Source organism: Pyxicephalus adspersus, chromosome 8 (genome assembly GCF_032062135.1).
Source record: "Pyxicephalus adspersus chromosome 8, UCB_Pads_2.0, whole genome shotgun sequence".
Classification (NCBI taxonomy): domain Eukaryota; kingdom Metazoa; phylum Chordata; class Amphibia; order Anura; family Pyxicephalidae; genus Pyxicephalus; species Pyxicephalus adspersus.
The window spans coordinates 18,505,329-18,530,362 of record NC_092865.1 but is presented as its reverse complement, the minus strand read 5'-3'; the positions used below and the strand labels follow the sequence as shown (position 1 = coordinate 18,530,362).

At 39.0% G+C, this 25,034-nt stretch overlaps 2 protein-coding genes across 2 annotated transcripts in view; one reads left to right on the top strand and one right to left on the bottom strand.

Annotated features, from left to right (window-relative positions):
* The window catches only part of BTF3L4 (basic transcription factor 3 like 4), an 11,849-nt gene extending 5,593 nt beyond the window's left edge, over positions 1 to 6,256 (bottom strand). Inside the window, exon 1 of the mRNA XM_072419642.1 lies at positions 6,164 to 6,256. The gene's annotated coding sequence lies outside the window, so the exon portion shown is untranslated. The remainder of the gene's footprint in view (positions 1 to 6,163) is intronic.
* A 4,922-nt stretch (positions 6,257 to 11,178) lies between these two features.
* On the top strand, positions 11,179 to 23,905 carry TXNDC12 (thioredoxin domain containing 12). Its single transcript, XM_072419641.1, has 7 exons — positions 11,179 to 11,358; positions 12,570 to 12,630; positions 13,817 to 13,869; positions 14,660 to 14,733; positions 16,888 to 16,957; positions 19,218 to 19,301; positions 20,028 to 23,905. Exons 1-7 carry the CDS (start codon positions 11,259 to 11,261, stop codon positions 20,102 to 20,104), a joined length of 519 nt encoding a protein of 172 aa, XP_072275742.1. The 5' UTR covers positions 11,179 to 11,258; the 3' UTR covers positions 20,105 to 23,905.
* Positions 23,906 to 25,034: the final 1,129 nt, after the last annotated feature.

Below are 25,034 nucleotides of genomic sequence, written 5' to 3'. Positions count from 1 at the left end.
AAAAATACAATGAAATCATTTAAAGGAAACCTGCCATTAGCAGCTTCCAGAACTAGATGGGAGGATTAAGGTTGAACTAAAATCACACTTTACAAAATAACAGATCAGGTAGGTGGCTTTTGCAGAGAGAGACAGGCAATGTCCCTTGTGCAATACCCTACCTATCTGCCTGATCTCGCCAGTGAAAAAGTTGAAATGCACATCCACAACGTCAGGATTGGATGCCAGGAAAACCCGGCCTCCCTTGCGTGTGTCAGGGATGAATGAAGGTATGTCACCCTGACATGGCCAATCACAATGGCCAAAGATCTTCTCTGGGAAAAGGAGGATGGCCGCACTCTGCTATGAAATGTTGGTAAGTGAGTGGTGCAGATTTAGTTCTGTTTCAAATCTGTAAGTCACCAAAAACATGTGAACTTAGCAGGGTGCTTTTGAATCACAAAGAAATGTAAAACACTCAGTGATACTTCATGAAGACATCATTTTATATGGAGCATTAATACTAAACACCAAGCAGCTTTCATGTTCCTTGTTGTTGTGCAATGAGGATTTCTACATAAATTGCAGAAACCCTAGGTTTAACTTACACACATGGCCATCAGCTTGCATTGCAAAAGTGTATTCAGCGCACCCTGACCATTGCTACAGAAGGAAGGAGCCAGTAATCCTGAATCGGTCTTTAATCTTCATTTTCTAATGATAAATATTGCACGTGTGTACGTTGCCTTAGAGAAGTCGGTATATAGTATAGATTAGTCTTATTGTGACAAGATCAAAAAAGTTAACTTTTCCTCCTCTAATGTCCCAGTTGTTGTGCATTCGTAGAAACTTCCATTATTTAAGGAAAGTGAAGTGTACAGCTCCGCTATACTTTTGCCAATCAATTAATGAGAACCTCTCATTCAGTCATGCACCTTCTCTCCTTGATCAATCACAGAGCACCGTGTTTTCTATGAACAAGTGCAAAAACAACAGTATTTTCTATTTCTAGTCGTGCTACACTTTAAATTTTCATTTCTACAAATTTTTTAAAAATACAAATGTAACAGACCTAAATTTCATACACATGAACTAATATTTGGGCTGACTAAGTTTTTCTTTGCCAAATACACTGGGTGGAGAGGAATGGATATTGTAAGACATTCCAGTAATTTCCCATTTGCTGTAAATAAAAAAGTTTTATAATATGTAAAATGATTTTTTTGTAATACTGGGAAAAAACTATAAAACTGAATTTGCTGTTGTGGGACCAAACAGTGAGGTTTAGATCATCTCCTATAAAATTAGCACATTATTCATCAGACATCATCAATTTGTTTATTTGTTTTTTTCTTTAGGACTCCTCCACTGCATAACACAAGAGGGAAATGTTCTGTAGTGCAGCAAAATCCTCAGTCAGGGCTGTCAATATTGCTTGGAATTATAGGGCAGAGAAAGTGTTTTTAGCTTAGACATTTAGGGGCTCCCTGGATCTCTCTTAGAAGCCGTATTGTTCAATAGGAAACACAATGGTGACAAGGTCATGAAGCGATGAGATTTAATTAATTTTATTTTTTTTTACCCAGACATATTTTAGGTTTAGGTTCAATATCTCCAATGTCTAATAAACAGCAGTGCTAAGATGCCGTGACTAGCCATGTGGCTGCAACCTTGAAAAAACTGAGAAATACAAGACCTGACCTTGGGGACTGACTTTGCCCTCTTGCATATGATTGAAGTATGGAGCTAATGAATAAGCAAGGGACCCCTATACATTTTTTCGTAGAGTAAATCTGTACCGAGAAGCTGCTGCTGTAGTTTTCTATATTTAGATATTGACTCAGAACAAACATGCAAAAGTCAATCCAATGCATCTGCAGGTGTATGCTAAGGTATCTAAACATTTAGATCAGCATAATAGGGCAACAAGTATTGTCCAGAAAATAGGCAAGTCTTTGGCTACGTACACGATTCTCGTCCGATAATTGCCTCTGGAGAATCTGGTGTGTGTACAGTGCTCGTCTGTCGTTGCATCCTGGCAGATCTATGGACAGTGCACAGAGCACAGCGGGGTGCCGCTCCGTTGTTCTCCCCCCTCTCCATAGAACAGAACTGCACCGTATGTACAGCACTCATTATTATTATTATTAAACAGGATTTATATAGCGCCAACATATTACGCAGCGCTGTACATTAAATAGGGATAGCAAATGACAGACTAATACAGACAGTGATACAGGAGGAGAGGACCCTGCCCATACCAGCGAGAAGGATGTTACAGTAGTCCAGACGAGAAATGATAAGAGCATGTAGTTCATGCATCATTCAGTCTTTTGTTGTTGAAGAGGATCATGATCCTTTCCAATGACAATCATTGCACGTGTGTACCCAGCCTTATATTCCAATAGTACAGGTAGTCTTCTTTCAAATGGAATGTGCCAAAACCAGACAAATAAAATTTTTAGATTGCAAGCTCTTTTGGGCAGGGCCCTCTCCTCTTCCTGTCTGTTTTTGCAGCCCTTATTTATTGTAAAGTGCTGCCTAATATGTTGGTATTTGTTTTAAATAATAGTTTAATAACAATAAAACTTTATCCACAATTCTTTTATAGCTCAGCAAAACAGCTTCAAATGTTACAAATACTCTGACAGTAATGATGAAGTCTGCTCTTATTAGCTAAAGCTATCATTATGCAAACACACAATTGTGAAATTTCTCAAGGGAGAAAAAAAAATGACAACTGTAAAGGCAGCAGATTATCTAGAAAAAAGGGTGTTCATATGCAGACTTTTACACACCCCTTTTCCACAAGGCAGGAATGCTAGAAGCCAATAGTGAGTGAGCTTTTCTTCTTACTACTCCGTCCATTGTAGTATAATCATGGAGCGTGGTTAAAAATAGAAGCAACTCATCAGCATTTTCTAATAGAGAGGGTCATGAAATGGTCAGTACAATTGTGAAAGGGTTGCTGCAAAACATAAATCCTTAATGTACTGAACTCTTTATATAGTAAGCTGCGCATTTAATTTACTATACATGGAGAATTACAGATATGTATTTTTACTTTTGGTCATAGGGCTGTAATTTTAAAAGTTAATCGGAAGGACTCATTTAGGATAATAGCTTTTTTATTATCATTTAGAGCTTTCATGTTCCTGGTGTGTGACTCAAAAAGAGGGCCAGCCCCTTGCTTTTCTTATAACAAAGTCAATTTTAAGTTGGACTGAAGGCAGACAAAAAAACAAGTAAATGCAGATCTGCACAGTCATATTTAATTGGAGTCCTCTCTACAAACTCAATGCAGATCAGCAACCTAAAGTATTGATGCAAGATCAGCAGCCATAAAAACTTCTCTCAAAATATGTTTTCTTTAAATCTCCTTTATTCTACAGTTTGGCATGTTGGGACATTAGGGTAAAAGCAGCCGAGATCCCTTATTCACAATTAGCCCTACAGCTCAAAACGTGTGGATATATATAATAGCCCATGAGCAACAGAGCTTTAAAGTTATCCTGCAGGTGATGGTAAATTATTAATTTTTTTTTGTTGCAACCAGTAACTGATCAAATTTTATTACAAGAGACTTCTGAGAATTTACACTAGTGTGGCCCCTTAAAAAACCTACACTTCCCATTGTGGTCTGGGACTTCCAAGCCATAGGAATAATGTCCCCTTGACCCCTAATGGTCATGTTATTTGTATGATGAAGTGCTGACACTGTACAATGCAGTCCATAGACCCCTAGGTTACTTTTTAAGGGCATGCTAGGCCTGTATATTACAGTCCCTACTACACCACAATTCCATTACTTGGTATGGTCCCCTTCGACCCTTACACCCCATAGTATGATGAACTGCAGACACTGCACATTGTAGACCACTTGGTTATTTGTATGGACAAGGTCATTAAAATCCCATGGATCTCTGCATGGCTTAATGGGTATGAGCCAGAGGATGCTGAGCCTGTACAATACAGTCCCCTAATCCACAGGGCCCTATGTTACTAAAGGTGCGTACACACTTCCAATTTTTATCGTTCCAATCGAACGACGAACGATCGATTGGGCAAAAAATCGTTCGTAAGAAAGTAACCAACGACGCCGACGAAAGTCGCTGGAAACGAACGACCGGACCGACGGATCGGATTGGACGACGATCGTTGAACATCGTTCGTGTGTACGGTCGTTCGTTGATCGTCCATGTTCAGAGCATGCGTGATGAACGAACGTCCGTTCACTTTCCTGTCGTGCACATAGTTCCTCTATCGCTTAAACGATCGTATCTATTGTGTGTACAATATCTACGAACGATCGTGTCGTTACCTCTATGTGCAGGATCGGTGCTATACGATCGTTCATATATATCGTGCATGAACGTTCGTCGTTCGTTTTCCGACGATAATAATTGGAAGTGTGTATGTAGCTTAAGCCTGTACAATACAATTCCCCAAGACCATGGATCCTTATGTTACTTGTTAAGTTGCCAAGTCTGTATATTACAGCTCCCAAGGCCATGAATGGCTTGCTAAAGCTACGTACACACGGCAGATTTTTATCGCCCGATAATCGGCATCAGCCAATTATCGGGCGAAAATCTTCCGTGTGTACAGTCGGTGTCGTCCATCGTCCGGACGACCGACCTGCTGGATCCACGGACGATGGACGACAGCCGATCGTAATGAAAGGGAAGGGGAGAACGCGCAGCAGGGTGCCGCTCCGTCGCTCTCCCCCTCCCCTCTCCATAGAGCATGAACGGCGCTGTATGTACAGCATCGTTCATCCATCTTGCAGCCCCTTGTCGTTGGAAAGGATCGTGAAAGATACTTTCCAACGACAAAAATTGCAAGTGTGTACGCAGCTTAAGGCCAAGGGCAACATTGACTAGTCATTGTTATGAGCAAAGGGAATGCTTAGCCTGTATAATAGACATATTATAACTGATAACTATATAACTTATTATGGGCAAGGGCATGCCAAGACTGTATACAACAGTCCGAAGACCATGGATCCCTACGTTATTTGTTAAGACCAAGGACATGCTTAGCCTGTATAATACAGATCTCATAGACACTGGACCCCCTATGAAACTTCTTATGGGCTAGACCATGCCGAGCCTGTATAATGCAGCCCCCCTAATCCACAGAGCCCTATGTTATGGGCAATGGCATGCCAAACCTAAATATTATAGTACCCAAAGACCAAGGATCCCCTTGACCCCTAGACACCACGGCATGGGTACGATGAACTGCTGACACTGTATAATAAAGTCATGTGAGATCAGAGATCCCTATATTATGTTACCAAGCCTGCATACTATAGCTCCCCAAGACCATGGACACTAAATTACTTGTTCTAGTCCCCTTGACCCCTACGCTCCATGGCATGGGTATGATGAGCTGCTGACACTGTATAATACAGTCCTGTGACTTGTTATGGGCACAGGCATATGCCCAGCCTGTAAAAAGCAATCCCCCTAGACCACAGATCCCTATATTATGTTACCACGCCTGTATACTACAGTCCCCTAAGCTCTATGCTATCTGTAAGGCTAGAGGCAGGCTGAGCCTTTATAATAAAGTCCTCCTAGACACCGGACCTCTATGCAACCTATTGGGTATGGACAAGGGCATGAAGAGCCTGTATAATCCATTCCCTGTACCACAGATCCCTACATTACCTGTTATGGGCAGGGACTTCCCAAGCATGTATAATCCAATCCGCCCAGCCCAGGGATCCCACCATTACAGTGACAGGTAAAACTTTATACTATCACATCCCCTCCTTCATATACTTCCTCCATTCCGTCCTTCAATAATAGGCCAAGCTGGTATCTAAGCAGCAAAAGAGGAAGGTGAATATAGTACTATAGTATTCGCCCTTCCATGGAAATCAGGGGCTGCTGGTAACTAAGCTACAATAAGTAACCATGGTAACAGGCAGGCCGATTAGGAACTACAAGAGGCAGCAGGCAGAACGAGGCCTCTGAATAATTTCCCAGAGTTCCCCGCGGTTCCTTAGACACAGAGAGAGTCCGAAAACAGGTAGCGAGGCCTTGCCAGGCCTAAATACTACCCACTGTCACCATACACCCCACACTGAGCGGCCGCCAGTCACGGGAAACCATACGGAACACCGCACAGTGACAGGCAGCACCCCTCACACACGTTACAAAAGAAATCTCCTCACCGAACAGCTCCGCTCCAACACGAGGTAATCAAGATGGCGAAAATGGTAGAAGGGCGGGACGTCACGTCGTGACGTACGTAAGGGGCGGAGCCTGGCGAGTGTCAGGGTGTTTTGACTGGGGGGGGGGGTTCAGGGTCAAAAGTAAACCTCAGTGTGAAAATATTCATTTATTTCAATATTTCATATATTTAGATAATTCACAATAAACAGTGAAACACTTGCGGCCTATTCACACTTCGTTCCTGTGTGTTGTGGTAAAGCACAGCCAGTAATGGGTGTCATGGTAACAGTCAATTTATTTTTAATAGGCCCACAATACACAGAAAAAGAGCACAAAATATACATACAAAGTATTACAATGTGTGTTATGCTGCAACACATTTGTGGTGCCTTTCAGTAAAAACTAAATATCCCTATTTAATGTACAGCGCTGCGTAATATGTTGGCGCTATGTAAATCCTGTTTCCTAATAATAATAAACATTCTCCTAGATTGTAAGCTCATCAAGGCAGAGTCCCCTCCTCCTCCTGTGTACACTGTCTGTCATTTACAAGCCCTATTTAATGTACAGCGCTGTGTAATATGATAGCGCTATATAAATCCTGTTTCATAATACTAATAATAATAAACATTCTGCTAGATTGTAAGCTCTTCGGGGCAGAGTCCCCTCCTCCTCCTGTGTCACTGTCTGTACCAGTCTGTCATTTACAACCCCTATTTAATGTACAACGCTGCATAATATGTTGGTGCTATATAAATCCTGTTTAATAATAATAACATTTACAGGTGTAAAGCCGTCAATCCCACCACAAACCAGGTATTTCCACTCTGTCTCGTCTTCCCTTTTCCTTTCTAGAGCAGAAGGGACAGTGGGTGCAGCCATATTATTCTTCTTTCTACTCTTATGTCACCCAATCGCGTATTTAGCAGGTGCAAGATTGGCGGATGTGTCTTTCTAAAATGAAAAAAAAAGCCCATGCGTAAGATCTGCATTTTTTGTTTTATGTACATTCCAGGAAAGCCCCTTCTAGCAACCTCAAGAGTTCCCCGCCTCCTAGATTGTAAGTTCTTCTGGGCAGGGTTTTCTTCTCCTCCTGTGTCACCATCTATATCTGTCTGTCATTTGCAACCCTATTTATTGTACAGTGCTGCATAATATGTTGGCGCTATATAAATCCTATTTATTAATATTAATAATAATAAACCCCAGGGTTCTACAGAACCCTGATTGAGAATGGCTGAACTGGGGGATTTAATAAAGAAGACAAATCTGGGTGTCTTGGTAAGATCAGTGTTTAAACAGTGTTAAAGTGGACCTATCCTGAAAGAAAATTTACTTAGCTTTACCAATAGCAAGCCCTCGATCCATCCAGTAACTCAGCATAGCGAGTCCCGGCATGGCTTTCCTCTTCTTTCTGGTGCTGGATGCTAGGGTGAGCGCCATCTTCTCAGTCAGCTTATCTCGCACTGCGCAGATGTGGAATCTGGTGACGTGTGCATGTGTAAGATGGAGCATTTTTTTGTACTTTATAAGGAATCCCGTATGATGCATGCCCGATCTCAGGCATGAGCAGAAGACATATATGGCATATGAATCCCAGGAGGCTGCCAAAAAAATGATAAAAAAGTTATGTAAAAAAAAATTAAACAACAAACCAACACAAACTTTTATATAATGTAAAACATGCGGTTATAGGTCCGCTTTAAGGCAGCATTTCTCAACCAGGGCCCTGGTTCTTCCAGGGATTGCTAGGTGTTCCTCGAGCAATGAGCAATTTCTGCCTCTTAGGTCAGTTTAAGGTTGACATCCTTCCCACTGAACACCACACTAATAAATGTGAGCCGTGGATATAGTAAATATAGAGAAGGTTCCCTAGGATCTGAAAGTTATTTTGAGGTTCCCTCATGTTAAAAAAAAGTCAGGAAACACTGCCTTAACGTGTCGGGTTGGTAAAATTTGCATACCAAGGCATGTAATTGGCGTTGTAACATGCACAGTCCTGCAAAGCCAAACTATATTTCTGCTCCCATTACTTCTTTATAGCATAATAATATTTCTTTTAAAAAAAATATTTATATATTTTATTGTATTCTGGTAACTATTTTTGCCCAAGGCCCTATTTAGTCCTATCCACCTACCAGCACCAAAGCAGGTTGATATTTTTTATCAATTTTGGGGTTAGAGGGGAGGGGTACACATTTTTTGGGGGAAGGAAAATATGCAAGCTATTGGTGATGAGAATTTGTTGTAGAACGTCTGGTGCTATAATTCCCACACATTGAATTTTTCACAGGATACAGGACAGTTCTTCAAAAGCCAGAATATGTGAATTGCAATCATTTTTGTGGGTCAGTGCTAACCTGAATTTGCCTTGTGAATGCAGAATAAAACATTTGCTTACAACGTCAAGGCCAGGTCAATGTTCCTGCAGTTTTGCAGAAACTTGCCAAATGAATGCAATGTCATTTTATTTTCAGTGTAGGGAGGATCCCTCCTAGACCAGATCAAGAATGACTTGTTCTGTGAATACAAACAAAGCCAATAAAGCTTAATTATACCTGCACAGCAGCGCACAGCAGTATACATGTATTGGTACAATGCAATGATAAGTGTTCTGAATAGTATCCCAATGAACACTCTCCAGCACTCTGTGCAGAATCAGATGGCCCAGCACTATAGTACATTGCAGTGCAGCAAGCTCTTAAAAATAGTGCACGTCTAGAGTGTTAGCCCATCAAAATGCATGGGCTGCCCTAATTCAGCACAATGTTGATCTAGAACACATGGGAGCACATACGGTATGTGTGAACTTCCTCTTAATTGGCCCTTACTACTTGTTTTCAAACAAACCAAGGACATTTGCATGCGGATCTGAGCTGCCAAATTGAAGCCATCTTCTTACTTACTACAAGACAAAAGCTGTGTGAGAAGACAGATGTTGAGGACAGCCTGCTGAACATCTAGGAACATAGCTGATCTCATGAACTGGGAGTTACAAGGCTACTCATTAATGTATTTGCTGCAGGGAAATTTGGGCCTCTGTTACACCGACATGTGCCATTGCAGGGCTTTATTTGGCACACATTTGCAAATTAAGTTAAGGCAGCTCATCTTCTGCTCACAGAGAAATGGGGAAAAAAAACATAACAGCCCTTTTAACATCAAACACTACACAGTATGTATGTTTTGATGCCCTGTTGGGTAAGTCTGTTGTCACCTAATGTACTGTGTGCTGGGGTGTCATTGTAAATAAAAATGTGCACTGCAGTAAATAAGAAGTGTCAAAACCATACGTGTAAAGGGGGGCTTTGGCTACATTTATACCTAAGCATTGCAGTAGCAAGCAGTTAAATGTTAATTTTTTACACACATTACTGCAACTCATGTTACCACAAAGCAAGGTAATGTATCTTGTGTACTGTAGTGTCTTTGATTCAGAATAACACCCCACCACATCACATGTGACCCCTCAAGGTGGTCTGTAGAGTTCATAATGAGAATAAAAAATTTCATATGGAGTCAGACTCCTTCATCCTGCCTATGTGAACATGGAAAAAAAATCAAGACATTAAATGTATTAAATGTATATAATTTGTTTTCCTATGTGAATAGAGGGAGAACGCTCTGAAAATGTATTGTGTAGCTATACTGGGGAGATAAACACAGAAAGTAAGAATACATTCTAAATTCTAGATTTGTCACCAAAGCAAAGGGCGAGTGGAAATATTTCAGTTGGGACAAATGGTCTGTCCAAGATGGAAATTCTCCTTTACATTGGACATATTTCTTCTAACTTAAAGACCTACTGGATCTCCAAAACTGGAAGTGAAGATAATCAAGAATAAAAGGGAAGGAGAGGAAGGAAAGAGAGAGAGAAAGAAGAAAGAGAGAGAAAGAAAGAAAGAAAAGAAAAGAAAAAGAAAAAAAAAGAAAAGAGAGGGAGAAAGAAAGAGAGAGAGATAGGGAGAGCAAAAGAAAGGCAATGAGAGAGAGAGAGAGAGAAAAGGGGATAAAGGGAGAGAAGGAGACATAAAGAGAGAAAGAGGGGGAGAAAGAAAGAAGAGAGAGAGAGAGAGAGGGAGAAAAAGAAAAAAGAGAGTGAGGAAGAGAGTGAGAAGAACAGACAGGAAAGAAAGAAAAAGAGAGAAAGGAAAAGAAAAAGAGAGAGAGCGTTAGAAAAGAAAGAAAGAAAGGAGAGAGACAGAGAGAGAGAGAGAAAAAAAAAAAGAAAGAGGGAGAGAAAGAAAGAAAGAGAGAGAACGAAAGAAAGGCAATGAGAGGGAGAGAAAAGGGGATAAAGGGAGAGAAGGAGACATAAAGGTAAGGAGAGAAAGAGGGGGAGAAAGAAAGAAAAGAGAGAGAGGGGGAGAAAAAGAAAGAGAGAGAGAGAATGAAAGAGAGTGAGGAAGAGAGAGAGAAAAGAAAAGACAGGAAAGAAAGAAAGAGAGAGAGGAAAAGAGAGAGAAAGAAAGATAAAAAGAAAGAAAGAAGAAAGAGAAAAAAAAAGAAAGAAAAAGAGAAAGGAGAGAGAGAGAGAGAAAAGAAAGACGGAGAGAAAGAGAGAGATAGGGTGAGCTAAAGAAAGGCAATGAGAGAGAGAGAAAGGGGGATAAAGGGAGAGGAGACATAAAGGTAAGGGGAGAAAGAGGGGGAGAAAGCAAGGGAAGGATGGAGAGATAGAGAGAGGGAAGTGGGAGGGAGAGAAAGGGTGGTGAGAGAAGAAGAGAAGGGGCAGGAGAGAGAACATGTTCAGGAGCAGCCGAGCCATCTTGCCCAATTGCTGACTTTTGTTCCTAGCCATATGAAGATATGATATATTATAGTATTAATATTTCGCCCTATAGCTGACTTTTGTTCCTAGCCATATGAAGATATGATAGAGTGTTATTGCGGATGATGGGCCGTCGCTCACTATCCCAGCACTGTGTCTCGCACATTCATACAGTGGATACATTGTTGCCATTTGTATGACATTGTCTTCTGTCCCCGCCCTCTCACGGAAGGCTCCGCCCCCATCCGCCTCACATCACTTCCCCCGGACTCCCGGTTCCTTGCTGTACTTGGGTCGCGTTAGGGCGCCGTTATCCCGCTAACATGCAGCCTTATGGAGCCCGTCTGTCGGTGCTTGTGTCCGGCATTGTCCTCCTGTGTGTCGGGGTGTTGCTGGTGTCAGCTGAGCAAGGACTGAGCCGGGGTAATGTAATTTCACACTGACAGGGGGCGCCTCCTGGGGTGTGGGGTGTATAGGAGGAACATTGGGCACGGTATTCTGTGAATGTTTACATGCTTGGGGTGAATAGTGCAGGGGGGGTGAATGTAATAAAATTTTAGGGGTGGGAAACTTAGCCAATAATGTCCTGGGGGTACTTAATGCAACATATGGAAGAAGTGCAGAATAGAGCCCCTCCCCTCGTCCTTCCATAGAACTTTTAATACTTTAAGCACACCTAAACTCAGGTAGACACCCTTTTCTGTAAAGTAAAAATTCTGTTGTTTTTTTAGTGTAACACCTTTTTTTTAAAAAAAAGTGCAGCACCGCCTCTAATTCTCGATTGCCTAGGCGATGTATATAGGACGATATTATCCAGTATTTATATAGCACTGACATATTACGCAGTGCTGTACAAAGTCAATCATCCCTCAATGTCCCTACTCAATCCATATGTCATTTATACAGTCTAAAGTCACTAAGGTGGAAGCCAAAAACCCTAACTGCATATGCTAATTCTAGTATGTTTATTTCTCTAGTTGTTGAACTTGATAGACTTCTGTTTTTTTTTCAACCTAAGCATGATTATAACTAAAACCTTCTTTTCATAGGACACAAGCATTTTAATAGTTATACCTTTTTTATCAAGAGTTATGGGGAAATCCAACATCTTATAGTTATTACTAGGGTAGAAGAAATCTTGCAACTGGTCTATTGACAGCTGTGAAAGAGGCAATTTTCCATTCCTTAAGGCAGCGGTCCCCAACCAGTGGTCGGATCCACAAGAAAATTTTGGTGGTCCATGGCTCTGGCCGAGGCACCCTGCTTGGGGGAGGGAAATCACCCAGATAGGAAACAGACAAAAAAACCATTACAGGGGTTTTGTAACAGTTCCCCATTATCCAAAAACATTGTTACCAATTAAAAAAATGTATTTGCAATTTTTTTAAACTGGTGTAAATAGCACAGGTTTTGGTTAATTTGGAAAGTATAGGATTTTAGATTGGTCTGTTGGGTATTGATACATATTTTGTGCGGTAGTATATGCTGTATCTGTTTAGATGGGGTACAACTGAATATTCTGAACCTTATCTGGTTGCAGAACGGGTAAATGATTCAGATTTCTGAATGTATATTTTCACCATATCTGGTTGCAGAACGGGTAAATGGATTGTATTTTTGTATTTCTCCTGCAGGATTTGGAGATCACATTCACTGGAGAACTCTAGAAGATGGGAAGCAAGAGGCAGCCAGCAGGTAATGTTCTTTATTGGCTCCATCTGCTGTCATAAGTGCAAAAGCCCCATATTCTATTTCTTTATTAGGTACTTCTCATACTAAGAATGCATCATTCTTTGGCACAATATGTTGGCAGATGATTTGGAGCTAATATGACTTTATAAACTGTACATTCACTGATTGATTGGTAACTGAATCTCATGTTATACATACACTGTGAGAGTGTCGGCTACAAGTATTTCACGTGCCAACCATTTGTTTGATAAAAGCTCTTATTTACTATCAATTTCACCATTACCAAGTATAATTTAGTGGAAGAGTGTGTGATGGATGTCTCAATGTTTTGTCTCAATCGTAGTGTGATCAATGAATATTATGAGTTATGCAAAGTGGTTTCGCTTCCAAAGTAATAAATAAGCAATCCACAAAATGGCTTTTCCCAGTCAATGTTTGATCCTTCTTAAATAAGAAAAGTAAATAAGACTTTTTATAAAAAAGCAGAACTGTAGGCAGACCTTTATTTACCCTCCTTCTGCAAAAACCGGTCAGAGCTGTTATTTGTCACTGTCTAAACCCTCTTCTCCGCTACTTGCACATAGTCATTGGTCGTCCAATTATGTTCTACTTCCTGCACATGCACTAGGATTTATTATCCCAACTCTGTTCTTGGTAATATTTAATGTACAGCGCTGTGTAATATGTTGGTGCTTTATAAATCCTATTTATTATTAATAATGAGGTCCTGGGAATGAGCTGGTAGTCTAGAATGCAGGCAGTGGGCACTAAATCAAGTAGTATGGGACAAAGAGGAGTGTTTTATAGCCGAAAAAGCCTCCCCTGTCTAACAGATCTTTTTTGGCGTACCCTTCTTCTAGCAGTTCAGTTTGTACCCTTTTTAAAAAAACTGATCTCCTAAAGTTAAAGGTACACTTTTTAAGTTATTCCAGTCACATACCTGCCTGTAGGAAGACTCGTTAAGAACACAAGCATTTGTGGGGTTGGCATAAATTATTCAGAGTGGGTTAGCTGTCATTTTGTGTTTCTGATTAAATTATTAATACCGATCTAATGATACTTTTGAGTTAGTGTTAATGTTTCTTTGAAGCCAAACATGATACTTCTAAAGAACTATGTTGAGCATAATATTCATTTTTAGCATTTTAACATAAATTATTTTGATTTACTGTATTTCTTCTCTTTTCAGTGGTCTGCCAATAATGCTTGTGGTCCATAAGACATGGTGTGGAGCCTGCAAAGGTAACAAAGTTTGAAGACTTTTCTTTCAGTTCTTGAATAAGTGTAAGCTGAAAAGAAAGAAATGGAACTTTTAGTCAATGATACAATGTATGCATTTTTGCTGCATTGTATATTTTTTGTGTTATTAATTTTTAGGTCGAGGGGCTCTTTAATTTGCACATAATATCAACTGTAAGCAACCTCAGAGAAAAATAGTATCCTGCTAAATGTTTGTGTTGTACTACAACTGTGATAACATATAAACTTAACAAAAAAAGCTAGCATTGACAAAATGTTACTGTTGCCTTAAGCAGTTCTACTTACAATCTAGCACAGTGTTTTCAGGGACACAGAAGCCCACTTTTTCAGGACTGCAGAATTTTCTGCCTTGGCATGAGGGGCACACAATACTACATTGTCATGTGTCACAAGTCATTACTGGTCTGCATAGAACAACACTTTAAACAACCCGACAAGTGGGGAAGAAATTTCTAGATTAAATTTGTTTTCTGTTATCGCCACTAGGCAAATATTTATTTTGCTTCTGCTTTTTTGTTATTCCTCGATAGCCATATTTTCCTAGGAAGTGTGCCATATGTTGACTTAAAAATTTGATGCTCATGTAAACATACTTTAAATTTGTGGTGCAACATGAGAAAGTTCATTGTATTTCATGTATACAAATACCCAAAATATCATATCACATCTACATGTTAGTACCTCCTGGAATCTTACACCTAAATGATTGTTCTTTGTTATCCCTGCTGAATGAAGGCTTCCAAATCATGTGTTTAATGTTTCTCCCATGCAGCTCTGAAGCCGAAGTTTGCAGAGTCCAAGGAAATATCTGAACTCAGTCACAACTTTGTGATGGTGAATGTAGAGGTGAGAGATCAGTTATTGCTTTTTGATATCTCGTGTTTGGTTGACATCTGGCAGATAATAACATTCAATGTAACATAAAATGCTTACCAGCCAATGTTATTCTGTTGCTTATGCCCTCTGCGCCTACCTTTCTTCTGGGTTTGAATACTTCAGCCCCTCACAGCCTAATGGGAATGATGTAGCTGCCATGCACTCTCATCTAGATGACTGCATCATGACACAGAATCAAGCTGAGCATGCACGGCTTGGTGTACCAAAAAATGGTCTGACAGGCCTAAGGATCTTTGACAGAAGATATTCAAGGTGTAGAAGTTATAGGCAATAAAAAATTGCTTGTCACTTGAAATGGATGCAAACTACCAGTTGATTTGCTCCTGAAAGTGACATATGACCTTGGACAGACTGCTAGTGGGGTGTGTTCTGCTAGTCAATGTGATAACATTTCTCCTAGGACTGCAGGTTATTGTGGTTGACAAATGAGCTTGGTGCCTACTTCTGCCTTTATTGTGTGTCCTTTTTTTTCCTGGAGTCGGTGTTTTCTTGGTACATGTGTGGGCTTCATTTTAATTATCTTATTTTGCCCAGCAATAACAGGATATACTGGAAAATAAATTCTGGCTTCTGATTAAATTAGGTTTTTTATGTACTTGGATGACTGCTGTTGCAAAACTTAACCATTTAAATGTTCCTGTATGAAATTTTTAATTCACTGCAAGTTATTGCATTTGACTCTTGTATTCCAAGGGGCTTTAGAATGCAGAAGTAATGATCAGCAGTAAAACTTACAAAGTATATGCAGATAAAAAGAAATATTTATACAAAAATGATGGGTAATGAGTAGGGAAATAAACTGGGAGATAAAAAATCTATTAAGGGTAGTTATTGTTGGTAATCCAGCTCCCCAAAGTAATAAAGATGAGATAGTGGGTCACCTATGTTGGAAGTAATTTGGGAAATAACCATTGAATAACAGTAAATGAATCAAAATAAAATTTAATTATTAACAAATTCAATTCAAAATTAAAGCAACTTTATTTAAATAGCTCATCACAAACTTTAAATTAACACTGGTGATCAATAATATAAGGCAAAAAGAAGTCAATATTGGAATTAGTTTTGTGCATTTTGCAAAACAACAATTTCTTCAGACTTAAACAGCCATAAAATATTTGTTCAAATATTGTTACAAAAGAATAACTCTAGGACATCCAAAATATAAAGATGAGAACAAAACCGTAAAGCAACCACCACCAGAAAGGGATATGTAGGATATGGAACCAAGGATTATGTCACCAGGGAAAAGTACCTGGGTAAATCTTCTGAAAATAGGAGGCAAGCCCGAGAGTGTTTGAGATTAAGGGATGGTAGAGCAGTGTTCACCTCAGACTCTTTTAGCCAGGTGCACCACCTGGCACTTTTCAGTAACCAGACAGCTGTTTTGGGTGGTTACTGAAGAGTTGGGTCACAATACAAGGGCTGGCACCTACCTACAATTTCTTATCACCTGGCTTTAAAAAAAATTCTGCTTAAAAACACTGTAGAAGATGAGAACCATCATGAAGCAGGTGACAACTAAAGTTGCAGGGCTTAACTGTGGGACTTATATTTGGGCCATCATTTTAACATTTTATCATGTAAGCATCGCATGTAAATACATATGGTTCCCAGTGTCCTCCCCAGCCCCTTTTAGCCAGGCATACCACTTGGCACTTTTCAGTAACTACCCAGCTCTTTTTGGGGTAGTTACTGATCAGGTGGGTCGCAATACATGGGCTGCCACCCACCTACAATTTCACCACCCAGCTTTAAAAAAATTTCAATATCAATAGGACACTCCGTTCCGACCTCTCAGCAGTTTATTCTGTGTGTGCTGTGGAACTCTAAAATTACTTCTATTTTAAATTTTACTATGATTTATTTATTACTTTTTAAAGGTTGGTTACAAAATACTTCTCCAATGAGTGACCCACTATCTTACTTTGTATATCTCTATCATATATGATGCGAGAACAATGTCATATCTGTTAGGACTATAGCTGAAAAAAAAAAAAAAAAGTATGCTTTTGCACACATACATATCAAGTTATTTTTTATACAATATATAGCTCATGCTGACTGATTCATTAAAACTGTCAATTGTATTCTTAAAAATAGGATGAGGAGGAACCGAAGGATGAAGTGTATACCCCTGATGGTGGATACATTCCAAGAATGCTTTTCCTGGGTAAGTTGTTCTAATAAGATAAATATTTAGATAATCAGCTAAACTGTATTAAACTTACAGTCCAGTTAAACACCCTTGAAATCTTTAGGGAACACATTCTACCTGCTGCTGGATCCATTGATTTAGCCATGCGTTGCTGTCATGCACCATTGCATTTATTGCTTGTTCTCATTTATCTGGTGATCTGGGAAACCCCTTTTCTTTACCTTGTTGTTTCTCAATGGTTGATGTACCAAACTGTCAGATAGAGGAAAAATTGTAGCCATTTATTGGATTTAAGGCTATTTTTGAAATATTTTTTCTTTATTGCAAAGACTCTGTGAATTAGCAAAGTTAGGAGTTTATGCAAGTGTACAAGCAAAACTACTGTGCATGCATAGCAACAGAACCTGGATTTCTTCAGTTTATATTTTCCCACCTGACCAGCTCAGAGGTCATAAGTAATAACTCCTCTTGTTCTTTACATAGAAAGACAGGAGCTGGGGCCACAGTAAATTTATCTACCTAATGGCATATCTCAGATGGGAAGTGCCATTTACATTTTATACCTATATATGGGTCACATAACGGTAATGGGTGCTTTTCATTCAGGTGTAGTGAGGTAGAGACAGACCAAGATTAAGGTAATGCCAAAACAATTCTGAAATTTTGCAAATGCCTATTCAACCTGATAAACACTTTTTAACCTGTTGTTAATAGTACAACAGTAAATTAGATGTTGTAGCTGGATCAGACTGCGCAGCATAAGACAGTATGGAACAGACAGCAAAGCATTCCCAATATTCAATGGGCACAAGTAGGGGGTGGGCTCTTCAGGTAACATTTTCATCCAGATGAAGCTGGCTTTAAAAAAGTTGTGTTCACTACATGGGACACAGCTGCCGAAGTCCAAGAAGTGTCTATGACCATTATTTGTCTTTCCAGGGCATCACACAGTTAGGACGGATCCCTACTGCAGTGCCCTTCAAAGTAAATCCTTGGGCGCACAGTAGGGAAGTAAAAATATTAAGAAGTTGCACAGTTTTCCACCAGCAACAAACAAAAGGGACAAAAACAGGCCCATTTACCGGTATATTGTAGGGCTGCGATGAAGAAACATGATCCGGGTTGGGTTTTTTTTAAAAGAGGTTTTCACTTTTTTAAGGTGAATTGAGTGAAGTTGACAGCAGAGTCTTTATCTTTTTTTCAGTGTCATTTATTCCCTGTCCTATTTGGGGATATTGCACAGTATACACAATCCATATACAAATATTCCAGAACTTTATAAACCAATCATATTCCTCTAAATTGGGATGGCAACAATATCATTGTAGTGTTCCTGCCTTTCTTTGAGAATCGTCTTAAAAGAAGTAGAAAGTGTTGTTGTTATATGTCTGCAGAAGTATGGCCCATCCTGCGTAATTCGGTCACTACTGAGGTTGCCAATATGTATACAACAGCAAATCCTATAGCTCTGTTAATTTCACAGCTATATATTAACTTGGCAGCCTGTGACTAGACTTCTTTACCCCCTTCATCTCTATTGCCTCATGGTGTCTCTACACTTTGCTTGATATGCTTTACACTTTGCAGAGCTTTTATGGATCTGTGCTGTATTTTATTGATTTTTCCACCATCCCCTCTCATGAATTCCTATGTTTCTGTTAGCTAGTTCAGTGACCTCAAGGACATATGTATGTGATTTGCCTGCAGCAAGCTACAGCTATTGTATTACGTTCGATAGACAATGGTCTTAAGGTGTGTATGTGTAATAGGGTTGTTTTGTGGATGGACATGCAAAGTATCTAGAGAGTACTTTTTTTCCTTTGAAATTCTGTGCATTGCTTTCTTCATCCGAACTAGATTACAATTGGGTATTTCTGCCTAGTTCCATCTACTTGTAATCTTTCTCCTAGGCCATGCAGACTCTAGAACCAAGTAGTTGTTGCTTGCTATTACTGTGAACAATTCTTCCTTTGTGTCTTCAGCATTTTTGTATTCTCCATTGACAGACCAGCTAGACATCTTTAACATGTGAGCAGTAACAGTGTTTGGCAAAATATAAGTGAAGTCCCAAATGCACAGCACCCCTTTCATTCTGTCAGGTAAAGCTCTGGGGAAGTGAGGGCCCTGGATAGTTGCGCAGTTTTGCCAACCCTAAAATCAGCCCAGACGCTGAGAGACCTAAACATGGAATAGGAGGATGTTAAGCATAGAAGCTGTAAAAGGCACTTCTGGTTTGCAGAATTATTAATTTGTTTCAAAATGATTTGTATTTTAGATCCCAGTGGGCATGTTCATCCAGAGATTATAAACTCCAAAGGGAACCCAAGTTACAAATACTTCTACAACACTGCAGAACAAGGTATGAATGGTGATCAATGTATTGGCTTGAGAAAAAAATGATCTACCTGTAATTTAGTTTTTTGCATAACTGCCTAACCTAGCAGTTTTTAGAAGCCTCCTTAGCTGGGATGATGCTACATATTGTACAATTTGTATGACCAAGCTAATAGCTTTACATTTGAAACTATTGTAAATAATTAATTAATTGTGGTAGTGGTTGGTTGTGCCTATTTCAGAACAGGTACATTTTGGAACATCTTTTTGTATTACATGAAAAATATCAGAAGGTATTACCAGTTAGGCTATAGCTAGGAGGACCAAAAGTAAACTAAAAGCCCTTCACTGAATTAGCATAAAGCAGAAGGGAACTACAAATCTCTGGCAAAATTGCTAAACCTAAATTTTTATTAGTACGGCAGTGGGCAAGGCAATTATGCATTTCATTCTGGTATGCCCCTGACCCATGTGAACTTTGAAAACTGCTGCAGTTTACAGACAAATATTATTGCAGCTGTACATTTTAATGGGGATCACTAAGGATTGGGACAAAATGAGCAGGTATAATCACATGGACTATGGTTTAAAAATGAACCCAAAAAGCCCTCCACTGAACCAGTGGGGAAAAACAGTAGAGTCTTCTTAAAGCAAAAATATCTACCCTCCAAGGCTTACATGAATATCTACAGGAAATATATGTCTGGCACTAGTCTGTAAGAACAACAAACATTTTTTTTTCTCCCTACAGTGGTTGAAGCAATGAAGGAAGCTCAGGAAAAACTCACTGGCAAATTTACCAAGAAACATGTTGAAGATGAGTTATAACCTTTGCATTTCACACGTAGAACTGTTCCCCTGATTACCCAAAACTTTGTATGTCCCAGGGGATGTAACCTCCAATCACATTTTTGGACTTGCAGTGCTGGTGCCCCATCTGTCCAAACACCGAGAAGGGATTGGGACACTTGTGGTCAGCCCTGTCACCGTTCACCAGAGTTGCTTTACTCTGATATTTGTATTTGCAGTACACTGTCAAATAATACTTTATACAAGTATGCTAAATTATTTTTGGTACAGATAGATTTGGGTAGGTGGGTGTGCTTTTCTTAAAGAAGTTCAAAGAACGATGGTATGCGCTAGCAACAACCAATTAGAAATTTGTTTTCTGCAACATAAGTAGTACATTTATTACAATTTCTAATTGTTGGTAGTTTACCGCACAGCATTTCTTTGCACTATTGGCCAAAAAGCTTAAAACTGCATTATTTTTTTCGACCACTCTTTACTGTGGTTGCTATTTTCTATTTCTCTGGTAGGATTTGGCTTTATCAGTTTACTTCCTGTTCACTAGCATGCAAGATTGGCAAAAAACACTGTTTAGATGATTGGGTATGTTAACAAATGACATTGTCCATGCAATGGTTTGTTTAGAACTGATGTTTTAGTTTTACATGGGCACAGGTGAGATAAATAACCTGCTCATTGTACATTGCCTGGCTGCAATGCATTTCAACCATATACCTATAGGGGAAAAAAAGAGAAAAATTAGGTTCTTGTATTTGATCTAAGGTTGACATTTTTAAGAGCAAAATGATACAGGAAAGTATCATTTTCAAGAGAGGTCACCAACGTCAACCTACTTACTATACGGATAGAGCAATATTTTAGGAGTTCTCCAAGGATATGCTCTCTTGTTCCCTATAGGTGGCACCATTACACTTTTTTTTGCATTGCTGGGAAGGCAGGTAGTAGCTTCAAAATACACAAGGCTTAGCAAGGCATATTAAGTGCAGCATACCCAAAGCTTTTTAATACTTCATAATTAACCATTCCCTATAATGTAATTTGGTTAGAAAAAAAATATAAAAATTTTTCATGTAATCTGTCATAATTTACAAATTGGCCTCTCCATTCTCTTGCTGGATCTGGCAGTAGTGCAAACTGGTCCAAAAGTTATTTGAGCAATAATTCTCACTTTATAAAACTAAAGAATATTAATTATTTTCATGTACAGACACAATTTATTATGTATTTATCCTAAATCAACCACATGCTGCCATTTAGGGCAAGCAAACAGTGCCATGCAGTAGAAGTCTTTGTAAACATGCCTTCATAATGATTGCGAAAAGTATTTTTTATCTTCTAAAGTACTTATATATTTTTCTTGTACTAAAAATAATGCCAAGGCTTTCAGAAATTATCTTGTCAAGGTAAAAAATAAAATGTAGTAACCCCCATGCAAGTAAAAAGAAAACAGACCTACATTGTTTGGGCTGTTGTAAAGTGATGGAAGTTAATGAGGCTAAAGGAGCTAAGAATCCTAACTTAATAAATTGTGTGAATATTCATTTCAATTACCCAATCATGCGAAAGGTAAATTTATTAAGTGCAGATGAAGTGGGCAAACAGTAATTTGCTTTTCACTATTTACACAATTAGGTGAAGATTTTCTACTCTTTTAGTAGGTCAGCCTTGTTTTCTCATTGGTGTTGGGGAAACTGCATTTTGCACATCATCAAACTGTAGATTTTATGGCCTTAATAAATGATGCATGTTAAGGGTATTGTGGTCTGGGACATTTATTGCATGCCTATCCTGTACATAGTTAGATTGTGATTGTTCTCCATACACTGCATCCCTTGCGCCAAGGAGGCGTAAAACATGGCTATTTGTTTGCAACTGATCTATATACATTACTGCCATCTGGAATAAATCCTTCCAGTAACTTGAAATCCTCAGGTTCCTTTTCATTTATTTTCCATCAGCTGTTATAGGTATGCATGTCACTCCTGCTGTAAACCTGTGGTATGTACATTGTTTAGAAATGATCATTAATATTGGGATATTTTTGGGGTTTGTATTGCATGTCACCTCTTTCAGTGTTATCAGTGACTGTACTGAAGCAGACTGTACTGAACCTGAATCACTGCATTCATATACAGTACTATTTGCATTCTATGCAAGAATTTACCATTATGTGTTCTGTTGGATGCAGATTGCATTTCACTGAAATGCTATTGCAGACTGAATTAATTTTCAAGCAGACATTTTACCAAGGAGGAAGCCTTGAAAAAATAGTCGAGTCTCAGGAAAACCCTGGTAGAAAGTTTGATAAATCTACAACTTGGGCTATGTACACCTGTCAGATTTTTGTCATTGAAAAGATCTTTCACGATTGTTTCCAACAACAAAAGACCAAAAGATGAATGAACCAGTCTTGAGCATACACCATGTTCTTTTCTATGGAGAGGGGAGTGGGGGGAACAAGCGAGCGGCACCCTGCTGCCCTCTCCTCCCTTTAGATCCATTGCGGTTGTTCGACCTTAAGTTGTTTGTGGATCTGCCAGGAGGAATCCTTGAACGACGTTGGACAGCTGCTTTCAGATTCTCATCTCAGGGCTCGTCTCTTACAAGAATCGTCTGACGGGTGTACGTAGCCTACAAGTATAACGGCCTAATAAAATTAGAGTAAATACAATAAAGAAGTTGGTGTTTACCTGGCAAATTTGACAAAAGTGTGAAAATCTTTTTAGAAATCTTTTTTTCTATGCCTGCTCTGGCTCAGCTTTTGGGTTAAAGCATAATTTTTATAAAGAGTGTTAAAGCATAATTTTTTGTGACAAAGTCCCTTTTAGATTACTATAGATTACATATGTCTTCCACCTGCTAACCCTAAACTTTTTGCCCATCAAAGGATTATTGCAAGGCTGGCCAGTTATCAAATGATACAAGGGAAAATAGTCCATAGCATGATGCATGCTGATTAGTAAGAGTAATGGTTTGCTTTAAAGTAACTTACCAAGCTGAGCAAAAAAGAAAGGAAATGTATAGTTTACAATATGAAAAGGAAAAAAAAAGATTTTGGCTTCTTCAGTTGTCAAAATAGAAATCAGGGATTCCTCCAGAAGAAGAACCTTTTATATGATCAGTTTATTAATCTTTCAGTCTCTGTTAGTGGGGCAGATCATTCTTCATGCATAGTGTCTGAATGCCTAGCTTATAATTGTTATAATTCATACCCCAAGTCTCATAAAAATGTGACCAATACTGACCCAAGGATGCTGTTTATCTGAGTAGTTTAAGCATTTACAATATAATATAAAATAACTTAGAAGCACTTTTTGAATATAGGTCTATTTAAAATAGAATTTGTAAATGTGTGACTCGATTTCAGCCCATTAAGCACTTATTAAAACTAAGTAACTAGGCTTCTGTTGTGTGTTGGGGGTCTCCCCCATGCTACTGCACAACAAGGTTTTCATAAAACTGGCAATCCGTTTCCTTTTCACTCATCAAGAATTGGTACTTTGAGTATTTCGTCATTTTTGACAGATATTATTATTATCATTACCTATGAAGTACTGTATTGATTTTTGTTTAGTTTATGCACTCATATATGTTGTGACAATTCATTCTTGCTGCATAAATAAAAAGAGAAATTAAACCACATTTGTGGAGGATGATTGCCTTCTAGCAAATATGAAATGGGTTACCCGGATATTGAAATGTGTTCCTATTTTATATGTGATCCTGCATGTTTGTCCCAGTTATTGCTTTGCCTTATGTTCTCAATAAAGAAATTGATAATGAGTTTTATAACAAAAATAAATATAAATTGTTTGTTAATCAAGTGTACGTCTTATTGTGTATAATTGACTTGACCTATGGATGTGCTACTATGGCAAGGAGCAGCCACTTCCCTGTTACAAGGTAATTTCTTTATTATTGACTTGTGTTGCACTGTGTGGAGGTGGCCATCGTGGTAGAGGTTGCGTTACAGCTTCCTTATGGGAGCATTGTTGGTCAGGTTGAAAAAGTCCATAACCAACCACAAACATAAATAAATGTAAAACCTGCATTTTAAAAAGCCCTATAAAGCATGGTCTATTTTAATGTAACGGAAATTTCTTTGAAACCACAATTGAATATTCCTTGAAACCACAGTTTTAGTTTTACATTCTAATAGTGAGAATTCTTTTGCATTAAAAAATGCATCCGGTTCCTATTGCCTTCCTATATAGGTTGATGCATGATGATCATTTCCCCTATTAAATGCCTCTTCTAAAAAAAAATAAAAATAAATTCAGATAAGTTAATTTGACTTAATTGACGAGGTCCATCAAGCCCCTTATTAGTTAAATTGTCTTTGCATTCCCTCCAGTTCTACAACCTCCTTTTTATGAACTGGTACCCAAAACTTAACTGCATATTCCAGATGCAGCTTTACTAATCCTTTGTACAGGAGTAAGATTATGTCTTCCAGTTTGGGATTTATACCTCTAATACAGGGGTGCCCAAAACACGATCTACTGGTCGATCGCAAAGGCAGCATGAGTCGATCGCGGAGCCCTGCTTTACCCCTCGCGGCTGTTTACCAGCAGCCCTGCTGTACGTCTATAGGGATGCTGGGGATGTCTTTCAGTGCATGGGAAGGCTCGTGTACCAGTTCTTTTTCTTGTGCAGCACGTCGTTCTCCTATGACAGGTGAATTGTATCTTCCCTGCCACTGTAGTCTAGTAGTGCAATGTTCTGTCATTCAATGTCTCATTAGCTTCAGTCACTTTTGCGTCATACTCGGTGTGTGTGTGTGTGTGTATATATATATATATATATATATATTTAGCATTTTTATTGTTGGTAGATCATTTAGACTTAGTCATTTTAAAAGTAGCTTGCAAGCCAAAAAAGTGTGGGTACCCCTGATCTAATACGTAGCTGAGGCAGGTACAACAGATTTATAATTCTCCGCCACCAA